Genomic DNA, 24,751 nt, shown 5'->3' with positions numbered 1-24,751 from the left:
GTACTGCATATTCTGAAAGAAACTGCAAACAGAAACCACCTATATCCACATGTATATTAGAAGTACCACATATTTATAACAGATTCTTAAGGCAGGTGGAAAGCTATACTGTATTTTAGTAGAGCTGCATCTTTACTCTCAGGAATTTGACAGTCTAGACAGTGTGGAACACAGCACGCAAGATACACTTCCAAATAAACTTTACAAATGTTACTGTTTTATTTTAATTAGATGCAGAGTGAAAACAGAACACTTTAAGATCTGAAATAAATTACAGCTCAGAGAAGCTATAGAAAAATATTTTAATTCACTCAAATCTGTCTATAATTTAATTATCTATAATTTCTAAGGAAAGCAGTGTTCAAACATGAAACTCTTCCCTTTCACACAAGACAACAGCAATGATTAGCCAAAACTGCTATACAAAATTTAGTATCTTTGCAATTTCTTGCAGACCCTGGTGATTATGTGTCTCCTGGATCCTCTGAAGGATTCATCTAATAATCTCTTAATGCAATTAATACATCAAACAAGAGAAGAAGTGAATTATCAATCAAGGGTCATATATGTACTTTAAATTACATGAAACAATATAGACATTTCTATCCTTTCCTGGAATCTGATTAAATGCCATAGAAATAGAATGTACCTAAGTATTGGCTTGAGCAGGTACAGGAATTTAGGAAGACTTTGCTAATTTCAAGGCCACACAACCACTCTGATACTTTCTCTAATCTAACTATTGCTCTGTGCAAAGTGAAGCAAGACAGAATGACATTTTCTCATGCTGCTCTCCATATATTATACATATATATATATGTAATATGTATATGTATATATATACTCGCTGTAATTTATATGAAGTAACCTTTCCTTTCTACCCAGTACTGTTCAAGAGGAATACTGCATTTAAATTTGGAAAACTATTTCAAGGAATCTGAGCATAAACTGGAAATTATCATCTGCCTAGAAACCATAGCATGTAAAAATTAGGGGTTAGTTTAACATTAAGAAAAGATTGAAGGAGAAAACTGTTGAATTTTTTTTTCACTGTGTTGTCAGTAGGCAGCACCAGAAAGAAACATTTCAATTAAAAAAAAAAACCACACAAACAAACAAACAAACAAACAAACAAAATGAAAGCAGGAAAACCCAGGCCGTGATGATATCAAACTATTGGAAACAGATGCTCTGTGAATGTATCACTTCTTTTCAGTTTGAAAGTCATAACACTCTTTTCCTCATCTCTGAATCTGGTCTTAATATTCCTGAAAACATTACCCTCATTAGCTTTGCTGTGGCCTTGCCAAGTGCTACATGTTACAAAAAGCACCCAGAGAATTGCTTTTGTGGCAAATCTTCTCACTTTTTGGGCAGGACAGAAATCGTCAAGGACTATGTTAAAATCCTGATGCTGTGCCTCAATTACATTTGTTTTAAAGGAAATCTTCTTGTGGATGTCATGCCTGTACCATTTTATCACTTTAGGCATTCAATGCAGATCTTACACTGATTTGCATCAGCTCAGGATCTGTCTGAGATGTCACAGCATTAGGCACACTTTCCAATCAGATCTGTTATATTTGTCTTGATCTGGATATAAAGCCAAGATATAAAGCACTATCACAGACCTGGAGCTCACACTTTGCATTGCAAACTCCTTTCCAAAACACAGTGTGGAATGCATGAAATAAAAGATTTACATGACACATGAGAGGATAGTGACATGAGTCAGCAAATTAATGTAGTTTAAAAAAACCAAAATATAAGTAAATATATAAGTAAATATAAGTATAGCTAAAAAATAAAATTATAAGTAAAGCTAAAATTTCAGCCCATCAGTAGGTGCCATCTATTTTATTTCAGGTTTCCAAGAGAACATGAGTTCAATGTATCTTTTGAGATAGATTTTGATCTTATCTAAGTATCTTACCTACAAAAGAAAACTTAAAACAAACCTTGCCTCTATCAAAAATGTTTCTTTTGTGAGGAAGTGAAGGTTAGAGGAACGACAGTGCTTTTACATTGTAATTCCTATTACTCTTTTAGAAAGTGTTTCTTAGGATTGGGTGTCTGCTTACAGAAAACACCACAGTTTCACTGCCTTATTCCTTTAGAACCCTAAATCAAATAATATTGTTTCACTGGTTGCTGTTCCCTGAATATTTCCCTGAATATAAGAAAATCAAGATGTCTTTGATTAATTAATCAACACTTACTCTTCAACTAGGACTCTTTTGAAAATCATAAACAACAAAAACTTCTAAAAATAAGATCTGTATGATCAAATTTTATAAATCAATTTTTAAAAATTGTATAATAGCTAAAACAATAGAGAAGAACACTAATAAAAATAAACTTCGTGGTCATAATGGAGATAAATATTATCCTTATTTTAAAGAGGATAAGCTGCCTTGCCTTGTGAACTACTTCAGCCAGTGCCTCTTTACTGTTTATGGCCATAACTGTTTCTGTTTATGTGACTGCTGATATAAAAAATCTATTTGAACAGTAGCAAATCAGGATTTCAAACACCTGTAGTAAAATTATTTGCTAAAATTTAGAGAACAACTACATGATTGACCTCTCTGCATCTTTAACTTGAGCTATCTATGTGGTTCTGTCATGAACCTATGGCCTATTTAGGGCAAAGACTTTGTCATTGAGAAGTGCTCAGCATATCTTTGCTCTCATTTCTTTGCTGTTTCCAAAATAAATATTATATGTACAATACATCTAAAGTAGTAATTAAACATTAAGGCAGTTATTTATTACTTACTGTTTTGAAATATTAATAATGGTCCCAGAACTAAGACCTTGCTTACAAAATTAATTTGGATTTCCAAGTTGTAGACAAGTAATCTGATATTTCTATAGTTAATAGCCCTTTTTATTGCATTAGACTATTTACATTTGCATGTTCCTCCCTTCCAAACATGAGACTTCCCTTCAATCAAATGGCATGAGCTGAGCAGTCAAGATGAACACCAGATAGGGGAGGGGCAGGGGTGTCAGAGCAGGTCTGGAGAGGTGTGTGGGTTCAGGAAGAATAGGAGAGCTGTAGAGAGCAGCATTCAACACCACTGCTTCTGCTCCTACTACAGGAAACACCATTGAAAGCAGAGTCACAGAATGGGAGAGCAGACATGGCTCTGGTTCTGAAATTTGACTCACAAAGGCAGAGTGCTATTTCTGTATGTCTAGTCTATCCAGTTATTTTAAGTTTCCACTCATAAATTACTATCTTCATATAATCTGCAATCATGCTGCATGCTTAAATGCAACATCAAAAGCTTCAAGAGAGGTTAAAGAGCCAGGGACCCTCTCTTCATACTCTTAAGCCATTGTGGCCCTGTATACTCAATGAAAAACTCAGGGGAAACTGGACTGCCACATTTGCACCCTTAGTACAAATCTGTGAAGAGATTGTTTCCAGCACAGCAATGCAGACTCTTCCACCTTTCATAGACCTCTCACCACATATTGAGAGCTGGGACACTTAAATGCCTCCAAAACACAGGAGACATAATCACTCCAAGAGCATCATACTGTTGTTTAACCCAAGCACCATGTGGAAAAAAAAAAAAAAATAAAACCTCCCCCAAAAAATATAGAAAAACATTCTAAATACAGACTGCTAGCACAGTGTCTGAAATGAATGATAATTTCAACTCAAATAAACTTACTTTTTGTCTTCAGGTTTAATCACAGATGGATCTGTAAGATTTTCCCCAACACCTACAAAAAATAAACATTGTGTGTGTTACCAAGGAAGGTAGTCATGATTTCATAATCTGGCACTTAACAGAAGATGTAATTAACTATTTTCTTGGTACATCATAAAGTAGTTAAAAGTGGTCATGAGTTATGAATTAAAATGCTGTGGGTATAAAAATTGGTAAAGTACTGGCAATATAGCTTTTATTACAGTTCTGACTTCAGTTGCTTTGAGGTTAATTTATAAGAGATGGAAGGAATATGCAAATGCAATAAATATTATATTGAAGTTCAACTAAATAAAATGTGACCAACCAAAATATTATTTTACTAATATTGTATTATTAGTAAAGGTACTAGTCAGATATAGATCTTACCAGTAGCAATAGAGCTACTTTTAGACACACATCCTTTTCAAGAAAATAAACACAAGAGACCACAGCTTCATGATGTGCAAATATTTGAATATGTTATTCCTTTCTCTGTTTGGGTGGCCAAGGAAGCATATTAAAGAAATAATTGTATTATGATACCTGAATGCTGATACTTATGTTGCAGTTTTCACCAAAATGATCAAAGGATACGAACTTTATGAAAACCACCTTTTCTCATATCTGACAAAATCAAAGTGCTTTTACACTAATGAAAAATCCACAGTCATATGACCATGTGATATGCAATTATTTTTATTTCAACATGGTAAATTATGTCTGTGTGTTTGTGTGTGTGTGTGTGTGTGAGTGTGTGTGTGTGTATATTGAGGTGGCCCTGGTATTAAATAGCAGATTTTCATCTAGATTTATCCTCGTAGAACTCCAAGGAAAGCAGACCTTGCACTTTTCCACAGTTCCAAATTAGAGAATCAAACAAGAGGCCAAAACTAGAGTTGATCTCAGTTTGTTTATAATGAAAACTGAGATTTTCATAGATATTTATATTATCCATTTTTGAGCCAACATAGTTGCTCTGAAACTGTGACAGTTATGTAATAAACCTAAGCAAATTTCATACAAATTCTCATAGGCTATGGCAAAGACACACTTACTCTTTCTGTATCACTTTTCCTTTTATGTACAGCTAAAGCAAATCAAGACAAGGATGGAATTAAAGGCTTATTTTGTATAATTAGTATGTCTTTTTGCAACTTACAGCTTCTGGATGCTGTAAAATATAAATATATTAAGTCTCTGGCTACCCATAGAATTTTCCCTTAACAGAAATGAAAAGCAATAGTGCTTATACTGTTGGATGGGTGATGTTCATCTGAACATTGTCAACTGGTTTATCTCCTCAAAATATGCCATCTTCCCACTTACATATGTACAGTTAAATGATCACATGCTCTTTGAAGGAGTCACTAGGCTTTGTGAATAGCATTCAGGCTTACAGCTTATTTAAACTGCATACAGATTTATTAATATGAACAATAAAAAATGAAGATAGTTCATACATTTTTGACAGATTTACATACACATAAAGTGTGCACATATACATGCGTACATTGAATCTCTGTATTATTTATATATCTTATGAAAAATAAAAATATCTTATCTATGGAGTGGCTTTTTTAGAACTGGATGAAATGTTCCTACAGTCTATCTAACTGGTCTTTTAGCCCACAGGCATTTGAAGCAATATTATTTTCCCATTTCACCTACAGAGCCTAGACTGTTTCTGTGGGTTCTCATTTATCAGCATCACACAGATACTCAGAGGTTTCCTGAGCTTTGCATTTTCTCATCCAAGTGAAAATTTGGCCCATTCCTCAGTACTAAATTCTCTTTTGAGATGATTACTTTCCATCTGGTTTCAAATAGCAATCCCATGGTTGCAGTCACCTTGCAAATCCAGGACAAGGAGCTCCCCACGGGTGTAGACATAGGTCCAGTGGGAGAAGGCCAGCATCATCTCTTCCAGCAAGCTGATGGGAGTAATCTCATCTCCATTGTTGTTGTTGTATTTCCGAAATTCGCCAGTCATGTACTTCTCGATGGTCAGCCACTGGTTTGCTGAATGGCAGTAGATGAGGAAAACTTCCAGGAACCTGTAGATATAAATACTGCCTGTCAGCAGCTGGCAAGGTAATGAGTATCCTCATAGTCTGCAACCAGCAAGAGGCAGAGCAGGTATACCAAAAAGGAAGGCGTGTCTTCTTTGGCTGGAGTATTTTAAGCAACAGTAGGTACCAAAGAGTAGAGAGAACACAGACTTTCTTGGTCTGACAACTCTCAAAAAAAGCCACCTGATAAGAAAGTGTAGTTTATGACCAACCAACATAATCCAATTTACCCTAGTCACTGTAAATAAGCTACATCAAATTGTTCTAGCTAATTACAAAAAATAAAAGGCAATTCTGACTTAAGTCTAAGGAGCAGAATGTTTACTTTGCTACTACATGTAGCTACAAAGACAAACTTCAAAGCTGTCTACCTTTCCTCTTAAAAGTTCATTACCTATCTTTGATATTATCATTACCACTGCATTATCATTGCAACCCACAATAGAAAAAGAGGAGGAAAAGAGAAAACTCTTTCACCTAGTATTTAAAGACACTGAATTTACCTTGGAGTATAGGGAATAGTGTGAGGCTTCACTTGATTGAAGGTATAGATTAGCTTCTGAGCAACCCTTTGCTGTTGAATCTCCTGAAAAAAAGATAATGTTATAAGCACCACCTCATTCTCATGAAGAAGGGTGTCATGAATTTGTCAAAAAACTAAACAAACACACACACATAGCATGATTATCTACTTTTTACAAGTGGGAGATACATCTTCCTTAAATGCTTTTTTCTTTCCAAGAGATAACATCAAAACATGTCAGCCTTGTTGAAATTGTTAACAGGTAAGCACTCTAACATCAGGCTACTCTAACATCAGTCACTGTGCCTTCATGTCTACACTCACCCTCAGACAGAGATGCAATACTGTGCTCTGGTGGAAGATCTTTTGCCAAGTTTGAACCACCTCTGGCAGGAAAGACTTCACAATAAATACTTGTCCCAGCTTTAATGCATCACTCTCAGACCAAGTGCAAATGACCTTCATGGCCCTCCGCAGACCCCCATCCATCTCCTCCCGTGACAGGACTTGGATCATTGCAGTTGTGCCACACTGGGACCAGGAAGACATGCTTTTATCAAGATTCATAGGTGAACTTTCTTCTAGCTGATAGACTGTCACTTCCTCTCCAGCTTAAATACAAAGAAGTTTTGTTAGCAAAAGTAATTTTGCAGAAACAGGAGAGAACAGTGTTTTCATTTGGCTTCTATAAATAACATAGCTTCCTATACACCTTTCTAAGCCGTACTTTTCAAAAAGAGAGCCTTTTCATCATAACTATTAATCTATCTGAAAACTTCCCCAGCCTAAACTTACAGTATTCAGTATGTTCATTCTTCTACTATGAAAATAGGTGGTACAAAGAACTTGTATTAAACCTCCAAACATAGATTCAAAACCTCCTGGTTTTGAATTCTTTGAATTCTTCTACACAAACAAAGCTCACTGATACTCTAGTCTATAGCAGTCATTTAAAAGAACGTATTTTTTAAAAGTCACCATTTTTATCTCCATTGTATGAACTCTAAGTATCCTGTGTGTAATTCCCTCTCTTTTTGCACTTATATGGAAGAGGAATTTTTAATAAGACTTAAATTAAACATAATCTGTGGAACATTCCCTGCATTTTCCTTTTAATTTTGTTTCACAAAGTAAATTCCAAAAAACAATGAACACCCAAACAAACCTGCAGGAGCCAAGCATCTGAATTCAAATCTTTATCTAAAACCAGTTAAAATAATAGTTTAAAATAATAGTCAAAAATAAATCTAGGGGAAAAAATCATGACAGCAAGGCCAAAAGTTATCAAGTACTAAAGATTAAATGGATTTAATTTTATAGTTGATACAATATTGGCTGCAGTTGAGAATGCCACCTTTTGCTATAGAGAGCTGAGTTGTTTCAAAAGAGGTGATTTGATCATGATATGATGAGCCACATCATGGACATTTCCAGGAGAACAAGCTAAAGCAAATTATCCAGAAACTTACAGTTTTAGTATTTTAAGCTGATATTTTCATTTTTTTCTAGAAATTACACTGTTATTTGCAATGATGAAATGTTTAAGATGTTCTGCTCCTGCTAGTAACATTTTTTTCTGCAAGCAGAAATGAGTGAGCTTTAACTCAGTTGCACTCTGTTGTAACCTAACAGCAAAGTGGACTGATTTTTTTTTTTTAAATCTGGTTTTCCTTCCTACAACTCACACTATTTGTAACAGTAATTAATAAGAATCAGGCTTGCTCTGGCAAGTGTAATGAGGTAACTAAATTGCCAAGATGGCAATGAACATTCTAAGTAATCACAAACTGGATTCAGACTATTAGATTTCCTCCCCAATCTTGAGCTTGCCTTTCACCAATTAGCACAAATGCAGATGCTGTTGAATCCAGCAATTTGAGCACATTTTAACTTAAAATAAAGCAATTAGAAAACTCAGTACCTTACATAAAAGACAGACATTTGAATAAAGATAGTATAACTAGACACAGTTATAAATCTTACATTAAATCTTCATTTTATTACCTTTGACAGTTTAATACTAAAGAGGTGTCTCCTAGGAGCTTCAGAGATTAGAATGCTCAGTATAGCCATAGCTATATTAATTATCTACATCAATCAGGTCACAAGAAATCCTATGATGCTGCAAGCATCAGCAATTCATTGCTGTGAGACAAGATATGCTACCCATTGAGAAGGCAGCACCTGGGTATCAAGAGTCTTGAGGCAGAGCTACTGTTGCTGTAAGCCAATACCGCACACTATTTTCAGAACTCTTCCCCAAAATGTATGGATTATGCTCTATTTCTGTGCCAGATAAAGGAATAGTGTTCTTTAAATCACTACCTGTTTTTTGTGGTTTTTTTTTTTCTTGATGGCATATCCTATACATAGATTCATATATGTGTCTGTGTGTGAAAGAGAAACAGAAAGAATGAAGTTATCAAGGTTAAGGGAAATGTCCTGCTGTCTTCAGCTGTCCTAAGGATAGATATTTAAAAGATGGAGTTAGACTCATCTCTGAGTTGACAGCAATCACATAAATACTAACAGATACAAGCTACAGCAAGGGAAACCCAAACAAATACAGGGAAAAGCACTATGTTAATGGTTAGGTCAATCAAACACTGGAAGAAGTTGCCCTGTGAAAATGAGGAGTCTCCATCTATAGACATAATCAAAATGCAATTCGACACTGCCTCAGCAATCTGATCTGAATTGACCATGGAAGGAGTTGGACAAGGTGACCTCCAAAAGTCCCTAAACTACTGCATGACTACAATTGTATTTTGTTTTGTCTCTTTCAAAAGATAAGAATTGTTGATATAAATCCAAAACAATATCTCAAACACAGTTTTTAAAAGATAATCCACAAAGTATTTATAAAGCAAAACATATAAAGAAGAAGCTGATACTCACCAAAGAGCTGGACTGGTGTAAATGGTATGGTCTGAGCAAGTCTCATTAAGTTGTTTCTTTCGACAGCTGCAAAGAACAGAGATTTCACTGCTAGGTTGAATAAGCCAGCTGGCTAAGTTTCAGAAACATTGCACTTTACTGTAGTACAAAGCCAAGGAGGAGGCAGCACTATGTCACATCTGATCTTCAGACAGCAAATCCCCTTTGCACACTGCTGTGTTTCAGGAATTCTATTCCCGAATTTAACATTCCTTCTGAACCTTGTCAAACCATGCAGTGTTCACTCAGTCCTCCTCCCCCTGTCCTTCCCACTCTTGGGGCTGGAGAGGAGAACTGAAGACACAAAAAGTAAAGATCATGGGTCGAGATAAGAACCTGGAAACATCAACGAGATAAGGAAATTAAGAGTAACAACAACCTAATGACAAAAAAAAATGCATGCTTCACACAGAAAAACACCTGACAACAGACAGGACCACACTACCTTGATCCAAAAGGGAGCCCTCCTCCCAAAAGAAATTCTCTTCCCCCAAGTCTCGGTAATGACCCGACTCCATGGAGAACAGTTCCTGGTGCCTAGGCAAGCCCCTGGTTGGCTTCTGCAAACAATTAACCCTGTCCTAGCCAGAAACAGGACTGAAAGATACCAGAAACTCAGCATTAAATTTTTGCATTTGGAATAATAACCCAGATGCCAAAATCAATCATTACTCTCACACAGGCTTCAACAGGCTCAGTCTCTTCTACAGGATTATCTTCAGTGTGATTTGTAGTGACAGCTGACAGCCCAGTTCTCCTTTAAACATTTCACAAGTTAATATACCCTAGGAAATGGAGATAAATTCTGCACATTTCCTCTTTTAAGAAACTGAACATCCTTCAAAAACCCAAACACAACAACTGCCTCATGCCTGAGGTGTACTATTTGGCCATTTAGGGGCAGGTTAGATGCAAACATCTGCAAGACTCTGGAGATATGCATTGTAAAAGAGACAGTTTTCAGTGGAGATGAGAGAGAGCTAACTGGTGACAAAGAAACCAATTCTTGGAAACCAACCAACTAACCAAAAAACCAAACCAAACCCCAAAACAATCTGAAGGAAATGCAGGAAACAAGCTGCTTTAATAAGACAAACCTTGGTACCCAGAAGCCAAGAAATTACGTCTGCACTCCATTTTCAACCAGGGCAAATTACATTTGGTTGATTCAATGCTCTTCAAAAGCAGACTGGAGAAGGAAGCCTCCTACCCTCTTGGGGAACAAATAATGAAACAATTTTGGTCAGTGGAGAATTGCAGAGTTGTGGCAGACTGGCACTGTAGAAAATATTTCTGTTCTATTGTCACATGCATAATGATGGTTAGCAAAAAGTCAGAAAGCACTAGGGATAACCAAAAGTTGCCAAAATTTTTCAAGAGAATTTAACACAGATTAGCTAATCTATGTTACTTACATCTTCTCCCTAACTGAGACAAATAGTAGGATTTCACAGAACTCCAGGCACTTGCCAAAAAGTCAGATGCACCCTTCTTCTGCACTATGTCCTTCATGACCAAGTCATACACCTTCCAACTGCACACATAGATACAGATGTAGATGTACACAAGCACATGCATCTTTTCCATAATCAATGGCCATCCCTCCAAGACATCTGTCAAGTTCAGTGAGTCCATGACTGTGAGTTCTGTCTGTCCTAGATGTCTTCCAGGACAGGAGGGCTGGTGTGCTGTCTGGGGGTTGCAAGTTGCATCACAAACTCATGACTGGTGTATCTGGAGCAGCCCATACCCACTGACCACAGTAGTTATGGCACACACTGGCAAGGTCATTCAATAACCAACAATGCACACACATTGCATATTACAGACTGTTCTCACTCAAAAATCAAATCCCCCTCAGGTACACATTGTGCTTCCTCATCCATCTGCATTACTCTACAAGACCAATCAGGTCATTGAGCAAAAACAATCCTGTTGGGTGGGTTTCCTTTGCTTGAGACAGGACTAATCCAAACTGACCTCCTGAACATATTCCTCATATGCAGCACAGGGGCTTTATCCCCTTCTACAGTATGTAGGAGTTTTGATTGAGCTTGATTGGTAGAGCCTCTAGTGTTAACTAACTAGGTGGTTTTTGCTAAATGTGAATCCCAGTATTTGAAGGTCCCACCAATGTGGTTCTTAGGAATCCATTTTATTGTTCAACATACCTGGAGGCTGATGCATGACAGGGAAAATTATATCCACTTCAATACTGTGCTCTCTAACCCAGGGTTCTATCAAGTTATTTTTGAAATGGGTCCTGTTGTCTGACTGACCTCTTTCTGGGGTTCCATGTCACCACAGCACTTGCTTTTCAAAAGCCCAAGACAACATTCTGGGTAGTGGTATGAGGCACAGGGCACATCTCCAGCCATCCAGTATTCTTTTTAATTGTACATGTATTGAGCTTGCCTTGGCACATTAGCAATACAATCAATATGCCAGGTATCCCCATATTTATATTTTAACCATCATCCCCCATACCACAGAGGCTTTACCCTCTTTTCATTTCACATTTCACAGTTATAAGTAGTGTCCATGGTTAATAGTGTCCATGTCCACCCTTCTATCACGAGCTCATCTGTATGTTTTCTCTCTTCCCTGATGACCTGAGGTGTCAGGGAGCCAATGAGCCAGAAATAATTCACTCTTATGCTACCAGTCCAGGTTCACCCAAGACATTTTAATCTTGGCAGCCCAATCTGCCAGTCCATTGTTGTGATGTTCTTCAGCAGCCCAACTCCTGGTGTGTGGATCTACATGATGTGCTTTTACAGCCAGATTCTCTACATAGACAATGATGTCTTTCCACACTTCAGCAGCCCAGATGGGTTGTCCTGCCTTTTGGTCCTTTTTCGTTGGCCCAGCCACCCCCACAGTGCATTTACTGTCATCCACAAGTCAGTGTAGAGGTATAGCACTGGCCATTTCTCTCATTCAGTGGTATCTAAAGCCAGCTGGATGGCTTTCAGCTCTGCAACCTCACTTGGTGCTCCTTGTCCCTCCATAGCTTCTGCAATTTGCCATATGCAACTTGCGAATACAGCATCTTTCAATGTGTCCCTCCAATACAGCAGGAAGCATCAGTGAAGAAACCATATCACTTTTAATTTCTGGTAACTGATTATATGGTGGGACCTCCTCAGCACAAGTCACCTTTCCCTCCTCTTCTTCCAATGATATTCCAGAATTTTCACCTTTGAGCCAGTTTGTGATAAATTCCAAGATCCCATGGTGATTTGGATTATCCTATTGAAGCTTGTTGTGTGATCAGAGAAATCTGCTTACTCCATGTACTATCAGTGGCATGATGTGTGGCAGGGACTTTCCCTTTGCACATCCTGCCCAGCACTGGCAGTCAGGGTGCCAGGAGGAGCTGTGCTTTGGTGCCAAACTCTCCTGAAGCAGCTCAAACCCTTTCATAAGCTCCCAGGATCTTTTCCAGTTGGGGTGTAGCAGCTTTGACTCCTTTGTATTCCTGACTCCAGAACCACAGGGATCATCCTCAAGTCTCCATGGGTTCATTTTGTCAGAGCCTCCAGGAAGGACCATTCTCCACATCTGCAGTGTAGACCACCGTTTTCACATCTTGTCCAGTCCTAACTGACCCAGGGGTTACTGCTACAAATTAATCTCCTGTCTCATTCATTCAAAAGCTTGTTGTTTGGCAGGATCACACTAAAAATCATTATTTTCTGAGTGACAAGAGAGACAACTCACAATCTGACTGTGGTCTATGCATTCTCCAAAATCTCAAAGTGAGTAGGACAGCCTGTGTGTCCTTGTTGCTGGTTGGTGGGGACATAGCTGCAATTTTGTTGACCATGTCCATTGGAATCAGACAATGTCCATCTGTCATTTTACTTTCGAAAACTAAATTTCCTGGGCAGGTCTCTAAGCCTTACTTTGCTTTATGGCAGGACTGGCCTTCAGGACAATTTGGATTATCTTCTACCCTTTCTTAAAAGCTTTGTCTGCTGTGTTGTCTCACAAGTTGATATCATTAATGTATTGCAGATGTTCTGTAGCCTCTCCCTTTTCCAGAGCAATCTGAATCAGTTCTACACAAATACTGAGGCTCGTGTTTCCACCTCCTGGCAGCTGGTTCCAGGTGTACTGGACATCCCTCCAAATGAAAGAAAACTGTGGCCTGCACTCTGCTGCCAAAAGAATAGAGAAAAACACATTTGCAATATTGATGGTAACTGAGGTAACCTCTGCCAAGGAAGCACAGGGCCTCTGGGCCAGTCACAATGGGGTGTTTCTGCCATTCATTCCCAGTCAGGGTCAGTTTCCCCTATCACCTCAGAAATAGAGATGGATTCTGCCCCTACATACCTTGACAGCATCAGGGTACACTGTGCACCTGTGTCAACTAAAGGCTTAGGTTCTTATGGGTCTGATGTGCCAAGCTACTGGAACCACACAGTCCAATAGATCTGATTGTGTCTTTCCTCCACCTGGCTGGAGGAAGGACCCCTCTAATTCTGGTCAGAGTAGTCACTGTTCACATCCTGTAAATATGAGCTGAAGGTCCCTTTGAGAGGGTTGGAAATAACACCAGCCCTCCTATTCTCTCTGAGGACTTGCTCACTGGAAATCAGAGTAACATTTAGTGCTCATTCCTCCTCTCAACTCACATACCTCTGCTGCTAGGGCAGAGGTGGCTTTTCCATCCAACCACCTCATGCCCTCTCCACAGTCACACTCACAAAAAAACACCTAACCCAGGTTACCTCATAGTGTATATGCTGTCTTGAGCAGAGGGCTACTTGCTGGCAGTAGCAGAGATTCTAGTCCACACTGGTAAGGCATGGAAAGTCTCCTCTTCAGCTTGCTTGATGTGATCTATGAACCAAGCAAGTTCACAGATACTACAAAACTGGAAGGAGCTGTTGACTCCCTTAAAAGCAGGGAGGCCCTGCAGAGAGACCTTTCTACAGCCAAGGTACAGGCTGGTAGGGAAGCAAAAAAGATGACCTTCTTGCTGGAGCTGGGTAGTCACCATTCCTTCATACTTAACAGGAGTCGCCTCTGAGAGTTTCTGTTCTATTCTCAATTCATTTTTCAATTTCCAGATCCTGGGACAGGGATCCCAGTTGCTTGGTTATACTACCATATAGTTCCATATCATGGGCTATGATATCCCAACATCAGAACTGCCAGATCAGCAGAGACTCTCTTGACTGGTGGCTGAAAAATTTTCACATACCTTGCTGCTCACCTAGTGGGTGATTTTCTCTCGTCCTGCTTCCCATTCTGAGGGCCCTGCTTCCTCTTCAGTATGCAAACTAGTTTGGGCTTGAGTTTCTTCTTCTGTATAGGAGCAACTGATACCAGCACGAGTTGTTCCTGTGGTTCAGCTGTAGTTTGAGTGGCCACAGTGCATCTTTGCTTTCTTCCTCCTCTTCTCTCTGAGGGTGCTCAGTAGTATTGTGAGTAGTGTCTGATAAACAGTAACCAGGGCCCCTCGCACTGCAGAACTTTGCATTTCTCTGGAGCTGCCACACCATTTTTCTTTCAAATATTCTGCCACTTTACCAGGGTCCTGTATTTGTTCAGGGGTGAACTTCCAAGCCATTGGAGCAGAATAATCCTTCAAAAGCTGGCCCATTTTCTCCCATATTACAAGGCCAATCATGACTATCCACCCTCAGGGTAGATCTCTGAAAGACCCTCCTAAGAATCCCTTTTTCTAATCACAGTGTAAGACTGCAGTTAAGAGACTCAGCAGACTTAGCAACAAAAGCATGCTTTTCCTAATATCCAAAGAACAATTCCAAAGGGAATTCAAAATACTCCAAAGCTGTAACAGGCCTCAATGAGGAAAAAATGACTCAAAATCTGGGGAAAGTAATCCTTCCCTGTTCTGCTCACAGTCTGGGTACAATCATTACAGAAACACAGAATTACAGAATATGCTGAGGGACCCATCAGGAGGAAGATCCATAAGGATAATCAAGATCAGCTCCTGGTCTTGTGCCTGAGTGTGTGCCTAAGAGTGGTGCCCAAAGCTGTGTGAGCTCTGTCAGGCTTGGTGCTGACTTCCCTAGGGAGCCTGTTCCAGTGCCCAAACACTCCTCAGATGAAAACCCTTTTCCAGAGATCTAATCCAAACCTTACTAACTAACCTCTGATTCAGCTTCACACCATTTCCTCTAATCCTGTCACTCGTCACAAGAGTGAGTCAATCAGTACCTGCCCCCTGCTTCCCCTTGTGAGGTGAGGTCTCCCCCCTCAGTCTCCTCTTCTCCAGGCTGAACAGACCAAGGGACCTCAGCAGCTCCTGACAGGGCTTCCACTCCAGACCTCATGGCCCTCTTTTGGATGCCCTGTAACAGTTTAATGTCTACTTTATGGGGTGGTGCCCAGACTGCACACAGTACTTAAGGTGAGACCAGTGCAAGGCAATCATGTCCCTTGATCAGCTGGAAATGCTGTGCCTGATACAGCCCAGGACATAGTTAATGGTTTCCCAAAGGCAGTGCCTGAAGTAAGGGTAGAAGACCAACAGTGAACACTCATCACAAATGACCCTCATTGCACTTGAGGTTATCATTTCATAAGTTGATATCACACAACAAATGCTCATGCTCAGCAACAAAGCAATCCTGACCCCTCTGCCTGCTCTGCAAAGGAGAATCTCAAGGCACATAGTGCCTGTACTGAAATATACAGTTAGTTAACAATATTGCAACATATCTAACAGAACAAATACTTGTTTACCACCTACCTTTACCAGATCTGGTGTTATCTCAGCTCTTCAGGTTTCATGTGGAACACCAAATAAAGTTGTTATGGTTTAGGAATGGTGTTCTTCAGTTCAGTGCTCCCACTGAAACATTCCAGACCCAGCTCTGCTTGTTCACTCCCCCTCTCCCACTCCTCCCAGTTGAAGAATGGAGAGGATTGGAGACACAACAGTTAAAGACCACGGGTTTAGGTAAGAAAAATTTACTGGAAACAGCAATGAAATAGGAAAATGAAAGTAACAGCAGCAGCATTAATACCAGAGGGCACAAGAGAGGCAAACAATTCACATGTGAATACTCACTACAAAGAAACCAGCAACGAGCAAACCTCTGCTCCCCCAACATGGAAAGGACCCCCTTCTCCACCATGGGAAAATTATGAGAATTGGTACAGAATAACCTCCAAGTCATAGCCATGTCCCCTCCTGGCTGGAACCAGAATACCAACCCATTTCACTCTGTTCATGAATTCCCTCTTTACAAACAGGCTCTCTGGGACAGGCCCTTGCACCCTGCCTAGAAGGACTTCTGCTATCTCCTCATCCTCCTCCTTTTACAAAGGGCTGCTTCTTTATCCTGCTCCTGCCGACTCCAGTGCAGCAACACTCACACTGTGCTGGTGAGATGCCCTGAGCCCAGCTGCCTCCATTGTCTGTCCTGTCAGATTTAACAAGGTATGACAGGAAAATCCAAACCCCCCCTCACAGAGTACTGTTTCTTCATTCAGACTTCTTGCCAAAAAACATCTGTAACATTATTATATCTCCCTAACTTGCAGCTTATTTCTCATGCAAACACCTTCAAACCTTCAAAGAGTCAACTAAATATTTATGGATTTGTTTTCACAATTTCTGAGTTATCACAAAGGTGGAGAGGGGTGTAAAGTAAGGCACTCCTAGAACTAGGAGGCACTTGGATGCTACAGTTCTGACTGTCTAATTTCCCTTTTTGATAGATGAAGGCAAAACCATTGTCCAAAGCAGAGAGTCAACCACAGCAGAGCTGTGTTTTTCTGCAGAGTAACCAAAAAGCCATGGAAATAAACCCCGGAGCTTATGGAATTACAGTGTTAGCACAACACCTATCCATCTTTTAAGATTATTTCTTTGAGCAAAATTTAATTGGCGATTATTGAGTCCAGAAGGGCAGACTAAAGGGCACCCATGACACATCCACCCCATAAACTGAGGCCCTCACTGCACTTCACATTCCAGTTCAAGGCTGTTCACAGACACCAAATTCACCAGGAGCTGGTTACAATCTCTGAACAGTACTGGAGCATGGACTGAAAAACAAGGTCTTCCTTTGGTGCTGACTAAGATCATCATCTGATCATCAAATCAGTGCATAGTAGGAAGAAGGGTGTGAATAGAGGGGCTGCTAAAATCTGTACCATCTGCTAGACCCTGCCAGCAGTTGCTCTAGAACTTTGAGTAGCCATGTAACATGCACTTGCAGCTGCTGCCAAACTTGGGACAAAGATCTAGTTCTTTTGAGTCTCCAGAGAGGCAGGACTATATCTGCTTGCTCAAAGGGATAGCAAGAATAGCACAAAAGCAATATATGGTACAGAATTCTAGTGTAGGATTTTTTTGGGCATAGCTGGCTAAATTCTATCCTGAGGAAAGAAAATGTACACTGAAAACCTCTGAAGACATTTGTCAAGTCATAAGAAAGGAGGTCTTAATCCCAGTGAAAACTGTGTAGATTTTGAATTTAAGAAGGCTGCTGATCGTTCTGGTTTGTTCCAGCCCTGCCAGTAGCAGAAGCCAAGTCCTGTGGGCAATGGTGACATCTACTGGCAATTCCTGCTCTCCTCTCCTCCTGGAATTTTCACATCCCAGCCTTGTGGGAAAATCTGTGCACTCTCAGCTCAGGGAGAGGCAGGACTGCAGGCAATTAGCAGTCAAAGGATTTATTCCCTGCCAGATTTTCAGGAGTTCATAGATATACAAACACAAATGAAGTAGTAGAGGACTAATTAACTGAAGAAAAGAATTGCAGAAACTACAAAGGAGGGTTTGGGAGGCACGAGGTGACTGACAGCTATAAACAAATGAGTGCCTCTTCTGCCCCCTCAGGAATCTGACCTGTATTCATGATTTCCACTGATATTTTGAAAGTGCTTATCTACACTCTGCTCTGGAATTGCCATAAATACTGAGAATGAAGCAATTATCAACAGGGGAAAAAAATCAATAATTCTTTCATTGAAGGGTTAGACATGAATTAGCACAGACCTTTCTAGCAGTGAGAATTGTGCAAGTCCTCAAAATGAAAATCACAGCAGATGACAAAGGGAGAATTAATGTTCTTTTTAATTTCTTAAATTCAGCGGTCATTCTTGTGCCACCTTCTTACCTGAGTAGTGAAGGTGTAGATCTTGAGATGTTTTCAAGCAGGAGAAGATATCTGAAATAATGTTTAAAGGATTGTTGTATTAATTATCTTAGTAGACACAAAATTGTGATTTTTTAATCCCTTACATTTCAGAGTTTGTCACAAAACAGATTAATCAGAACCGCTGGCTCAGTACTGAGCTTTAACTACACAATCATGTACTGTATGTTTGCAAATTTCAGCCATCAGAATAATATAGCCATGACTTATTTACTCAAGGAAAAGGTAAGGAAAATGAGATATTAACCTCAAGGACATATTAAGCCAGCTAGTCCCCTGGGATATCTAAAGCCCTTTACTGTCAACCATGCTTCATGGCCTCCCAAAGATATGAGTTTTCCAACTCCATCCTCAGCCATGAAGTGTTCCATTAACTGTACAGCTGCACCAAAGTTATGCTAAAACTTTCCCATTAACCCAGAGTGCCCAAAGTGCTGTTAAAATACAAGCAGATAAAATTTTTTGGTGGTTACATATTCAATAGCCTCAGACGGATCAAATTTGGTCCAAAAATCTTTGCCTTATAAAAAGGCCTTTTTAATACAACAAAGAATAATGAACACATTTTCATTAACCAGATGAAATAATTTCATTCTCTTGGAAAACCATCCTTCAAAATGCTGGATTTCAATGTATACATATATTGTACTGCTATTAATTTTCAAAAAATTACATAATCAAAACATTTTTCACCAAAATTTTTTAACTTTTCTTATTCATGTATTCTATTTGCTTTTAGTCCCTTATCTAGTGAAAGAGATCTTACATTAAAACATCTATGGATATTGGGGGAAGGATCAGCAATTTTAACTCCTCTTAGTGATTCAAAATTGCTTGTGATTATTTTCCTGCTGGACCCATCTACTTTTGCAGCATTTCGTATGTTGCACAAAACCAATACATTAAAAGGGGCCTTTTGAGAATGGCAAAACTGGATTTTAATCAAAAGAATGGTGTGCTCTAGAAAGCAGCCTTACTGCTCACTCTCCTTGCAGCAGAATTCTTCAGCACTGCGGTGTTTTGTGCAGAAATGGATCTGAAAAGAGCAGCACTTGGAGATAAGACTAGGAGCAACTCATTCCTGCACCACAGCTAATCTCAAAAAAGATAGGTGCCCAGCTGCTCAGGCTCTTACAGCTAGGACTCATGCAAGGAAAACTTAGATGGACTAAGACACAATGCTTAAAAGCACTCTGCTTTTGAGGAGCAAAGTGATTCCTCACTAAAACCTTGAATTTCTTCATTTGACACTTTGTAATAATTTTAGTCATTCACATATTTCAGAATTCCAGGTAAATAACACAAAGAGAGATATTAAAGAGTTTCTTTCTGCTGGAAAGACAACATTACTGGGCAGACTAGAGTAAAAAATAGTTCTTCTCTTTTAAGATTATGCAGTTGTTATGAGAAAAACATGTTTCTCATTAAAAAATCTTTCACTTTAAAGTGCAAATTAGTTACTAACACATGAGACAATATCTCTACTATAATCCTCCACTACAGTAAATTAACTTCTTTTTGGATTTTCTACTTCAGAATTGTCAGCATGAGAATTGCCGATGGGAATTAAAATGAGTGACAAGCAATGAAAAACTTACTGTCAGTTTCCTCTGGAGTTCTCAATCTGTTTAAAAGCAAATATTTCACATTTTAATCCAACATTTCTGTCATTAAGCTAACACTGGTACACACGGATCACATGTAAAGAGATGTGACCCAGCAATCATAAAGCAAAATAAACCTCAGTGAAATTTGTTCAAAACAACCATCAGCAATCTACAGGTACTAAAAAACTGACACATTTTTCTAAATTTTTCTTTCTCTGCTTTATGTTGAGCTGCTCTTGAGTCTGCACTGCTATTCACATATTTTTACACTGCAATAACAGTATCAGTTACAGAGCTCTCAATCACATACACAGCTGTTCATTTTTGAGTCAATGCTGAGATGTATTAACAGTTACTTGGGTAATTACCACTGCTTGCACAAAAACATGCTTTTTAAATTGGTGATTCTTTGGATTAACGAGTCTGGTTGCAAAAAGACTGCCACATTAAAGCAGTCTTTGTTACAGAACAGAGAAAGTATGGCTCACCTCATAGACCAGAGATACCCCACTGAAGAAAACAGACTAAGTGACAGATTCTGGACACTCAACAGCCCCTACACCCTGCTGGTAAGCATGCAGTTTGCCTACTGCCTATAAATGATGGAATGTAATAAAAGAAAAAAATCCTAAAAACCCCAAACACACAGCTGCAGAACACTCAACTCCACCCCCTACATTATGCACAAAACCCCAAAAACACTATTTCCTTCCTCTCCTCATGGTGAAATCACATGTAATGTGAGACTTCTTTAGTATCTTCTACTTATTACCTGTACAGTGCTGAAAAAAAAAAAAAAGAAAAAAAAGAGAGAGAGAGATATCCAGAAGAAGTTGATGAAAACAGTGAAAACAGGAGACAAAAGTAAAAGGAACATAAAGACAGCTCTGCATGTAGCAAAAGTACTACTAATATTATGGTAATGATTAATCAATCTGGAAAAAATTAAAAACCTCACAAGAAAATGGAAACCACTTTTGAAACCAGTATACTGTCACTAAATGTAATCAAAGCTTAATAACTTCTCAAAATGCATTGAGAAAACTGAGCTAAATATCTAGCAAATGTACAAGAGAGATGAATCAGTCAGTAACAGAAGTTTTCAGGAGATGCAATTATTAAAAAATAAAATATGCAATTGTACAGTAAAAGCAAATGCAACTTTTAATGCAGACTAGATTGGAAAAATGGCTAATTAAGGATGCTATGGTCACAGAATCATCACAGAATCATAGAATTATTAAGGTTGGAAAAGACCTTGTAAATCATGAAGTCCAGCTCTCATCTTAGTGGCTGAATTAGAAAATTCAATTATTGTTAGAATTAGAAAGGAAGTTTATTCCAACTAAAATCACGTTTTGTTTAAAAGGATCTCCTTTATCTCCATTACCAAGATTTCCTTAAGAAACTTCAACAAACTGGTGTTAACTCTCCATTTCTCAGGTATTTGTTATCCTAAGTATATTGCAGAACTAAAATGGAAAGCTGCAGACCCTACAGGCATCTCTTTCTGAAAACCTGTGATGAGTATCTTAACATACTAACAATACATACGAGGAGTTCCTGTTCAGGTTACTTTTCTTGGTGTTTCCAAATATGTTATTACTGAAATCCTAAAAAAAGAGAGGTACTTTTACTGGTAAAATATACACATCTTTATCATATACACATTGCACAGCTCAAGAAGCTACAGCCTTGAGAACAGTTTTTTAATATGATTATTGTTAACATGAATAATGACCCTGACAGGCAGGTGAATCACTGCCATATCTACACTAAAATGGAACTAATTTGCTCACATTTCTGCTTTTCATGTTGTCTCCAGACATTTGAATTAAATACTCAGGCCACCACATGTATCTCAATGCACTCACAAAGCATGTTAAATGTCTTCTAATAAGCACAGTATTAGAGAACTTTCTTCATGTTGAAAAATTCCAGTGTAGGTATAACCCTTACTGTTGTTGAAAATAAATTCACTCAAAAGCCCTGGAACAGAAGAATGTGACACACTGAACATCTTTCCAGGGATATTTAGATCACATATTTTCCAGGTATTATATAAGAAAGAAATACTCAAATAATCTTTTAAACTTCAAGCCTATGAGATAAGAATGGGCCATCCAGGTCCTCCTAATGTGGTAGCAAGAAATGGAATTTTTCTTCTGAAAACCAATTTCAACCCTCAAAACACACACACACACACACACACACTTTAAAAAATTAAATTAAATTAAAAATTAAAAATAATAAAAAATAAAAATAAAAATAAAAATAAAAATAAAAATAAAAATAAAAATAAAAATAAAAATAAAAATAATTAAAATGAAAAGGACCACTAAGTTCAAAGATCAATCAACTAAAATTCAACTTTTAATTTCTGAATTTTAAGTCAATTTTAATTTTCTTTTAAATTTCTCTCCTATTTTGAACTTGTAGTTGGCTTTGAAGATTGAAATGTTTTTAACAAAAGCTTCCTACACACCCCCTTGCTTTGCTCCCTGGTACTATCAAGAGGGGTTTCTGAACCACTGGTATGCCATGAGTGTTTTATTCACTAAGTTTGTACTCATATTCAGAACCACTCTAAGATTCAATAATTTAATGTCCTATTTCAATAAACTTAGTAGAGCGTTAGCAGCTGTTAAATAATTAATTTGCTTCCACACATACACTGTGCCAGCAGACAACAAAGTTTTTCATGGCTCAAAGAGATATGTCATGACAAAGAAACTGTATTGGAAATCCAGTGATGACTGTAGAGCAACTGTGGGCTCATCCAAAATTACAGACTTGGATGTGTGATCCTGGGTCTTACCTCTTGAGAATGCTTCAGGTAATCACAGAATGGTATGGTATGTCTACCAACATCTGGATTTTTAATTTTCTGGTGCTTGTAATAGAGACGTTCCAAACCTAGTCAGAAGAAAAGTTGTGAGCTATCTCTAGAGGGTAAATGAACAGGTCTATTACTATAAACTAAATTATGCAGTGTTATAAAATAAACACCTATATACCAGTATTGTTCCAGCAAATGTGTTATGGATAAAAAAAACAATGACAGAATTTCATAGGGTTAAACAGACTATTTCCACTTTTTTCAGCAGACTTTGGAGCACAGCCCTCCTCAGACCACATGGTGCTGAGCCACAGCACTGTCTGGTGCTTCTCCCAGCAGCTCACAGGATGAAACCAGGGAGCCACATCACAGCAAACTTGAGAGATGGGATGAGTAATGCAAAGAATTTCTAAGAATGAAAGAGACGAAGAATTACTAAATGAAGAGTAAGAATGTCATTCCTTTTCACTCCAGAAAAGACAACATAGAATTCATTTCTTCCCTTTGGAGGATGTGCTTCTGAGCAATGAGAAATGAATAATGCAGGCAGAGGATCTGCCAACAAATACAGTATCACAGCACTGCCTGTGAGGGTAAATGTCCTGAAAAAGTATGACTTTATTTTTTGCAATTTTCCAGGATGCCACTTAGAAGACACTTCAGGACAGGAGACAAAGACACCATTCTCTTTGGCTCCTACTTTCTCCTGAGGATTAGTACTCAGCTATCTCCAGTGGAAGACAGGCAGTGGTCCCAAAAATATTCACCTGATTTTCCATCCAATCTATGACTCTTTTACCTCTTCAGTGTTGCATCAAACAACCAAGAAAAACTAATTATAATTCTATAAAAACTATGCCATGAGGTGGAAATGGTGGATAACCCTTTGAATTTTTAATTTCTGTTTACTGCTTCTTTTAAAAGCTGTTCTGAAATTCACTGTTTGCAACTTGTAACATACTTAGCTGACTGAAATTAGACACAGTGAGCCAATTCTTGCTGTGTTTCTCTTCCTCATCCCAGACATTGATCTCTGCAGGCTCTGAGTTCACTTGAGTGTGCTGGGGACAATCATCCACTGTAATCACCTGCCAAGACACAGAGAGAACAATACTGAATTTACAGGAAGGCTAACATCTCCACAACATATGACATGGCCTTTCAGAGCATCTCTGGAATGCCAATGAATGAATGCACCCCCAACTGAGAAACAGATTTTTGCAGTTTTGTCACAAACTGCAGAAGACATGCTAGCTTTTGTCTAGCAAGTACTACAAATGAAAGGTCTCATACTATCTGAAGGTATTTGAACTTTGAGACCTAATACCTTCAGAGATACTAGATTTCAAAGTTCAAGTCCAAGATTCTTTGCTGACCTGGTATCTTATGTAAACAAACCAGGCTTCAATATTCATTAAACAGTGATCATTCTTTCTAGATAATGAAGACCCTAAAAATGTCTTTATAGCTCTAGGAATAGATTTTTATTTACAAACACACAGCCACAATTGCAAAAATTGCCCCATACATTTACACAATAAATATATTTTCTGCAATGTGCTAAATGTTTGATGGATTCAGAGAAAAGTCTATGGGACTCTTGCAGGCAGGAGACAACATAATGGGGCTTGTGTTGCTTGAGTACGGTTGTATACCCCCTGGATATGGTCACTGCTTCACTCTATCCTAAATCACATGAAGCCTCCACAGGTTCACCTGACAGCTAAAATGTAGGGACTGATTTATGCTTGTGAATCACCACAAAAACAGTATACCAAAGTCCCTGGATGTCAACAAATTCAGAACCGAAATCCCACACATTCAAAGAAAAATAGTAAAATTAAACCAAAGCTAGACATACACAGGAGATACTGAAGTTTGTGTGCAGCATTTTAGATGTATATATTTTCAATT

The 24,751-nt window shown here is 38.5% G+C and overlaps 1 protein-coding gene across 3 annotated transcripts in view; it reads right to left on the bottom strand.

Moving 5' to 3' along the window:
• Positions 1 to 24,751, bottom strand: part of TRPM6 (transient receptor potential cation channel subfamily M member 6) — an 80,894-nt gene that overhangs the window by 4,707 nt on the left and 51,436 nt on the right. For all 3 annotated transcript variants that reach the window (XM_079331456.1, XM_079331457.1, XM_079331458.1), the window contains 10 exons: positions 23,799 to 23,925; positions 22,817 to 22,914; positions 21,553 to 21,611; positions 19,990 to 20,015; positions 18,353 to 18,403; positions 9,198 to 9,263; positions 6,624 to 6,910; positions 6,280 to 6,362; positions 5,556 to 5,761; positions 3,687 to 3,738 (listed from right to left, as the gene is read on the bottom strand). In XM_079331456.1, the coding sequence (XP_079187582.1) occupies positions 3,687 to 3,738; positions 5,556 to 5,761; positions 6,280 to 6,362; positions 6,624 to 6,910; positions 9,198 to 9,263; positions 18,353 to 18,403; positions 19,990 to 20,015; positions 21,553 to 21,611; positions 22,817 to 22,914; positions 23,799 to 23,925 (1,055 nt within the window). The remainder of the gene's footprint in view (positions 1 to 3,686; positions 3,739 to 5,555; positions 5,762 to 6,279; positions 6,363 to 6,623; positions 6,911 to 9,197; positions 9,264 to 18,352; positions 18,404 to 19,989; positions 20,016 to 21,552; positions 21,612 to 22,816; positions 22,915 to 23,798; positions 23,926 to 24,751) is intronic.

This window comes from Erithacus rubecula, assembly GCF_903797595.1.
Source record: "Erithacus rubecula genome assembly, contig: SUPER_Z_unloc_4, whole genome shotgun sequence".
In the NCBI taxonomy this organism is placed as follows: domain Eukaryota; kingdom Metazoa; phylum Chordata; class Aves; order Passeriformes; family Muscicapidae; genus Erithacus; species Erithacus rubecula.
The sequence above is the reverse complement of the archived record's forward strand: the minus strand, read 5'-3'. Positions and strand labels throughout refer to the sequence as shown.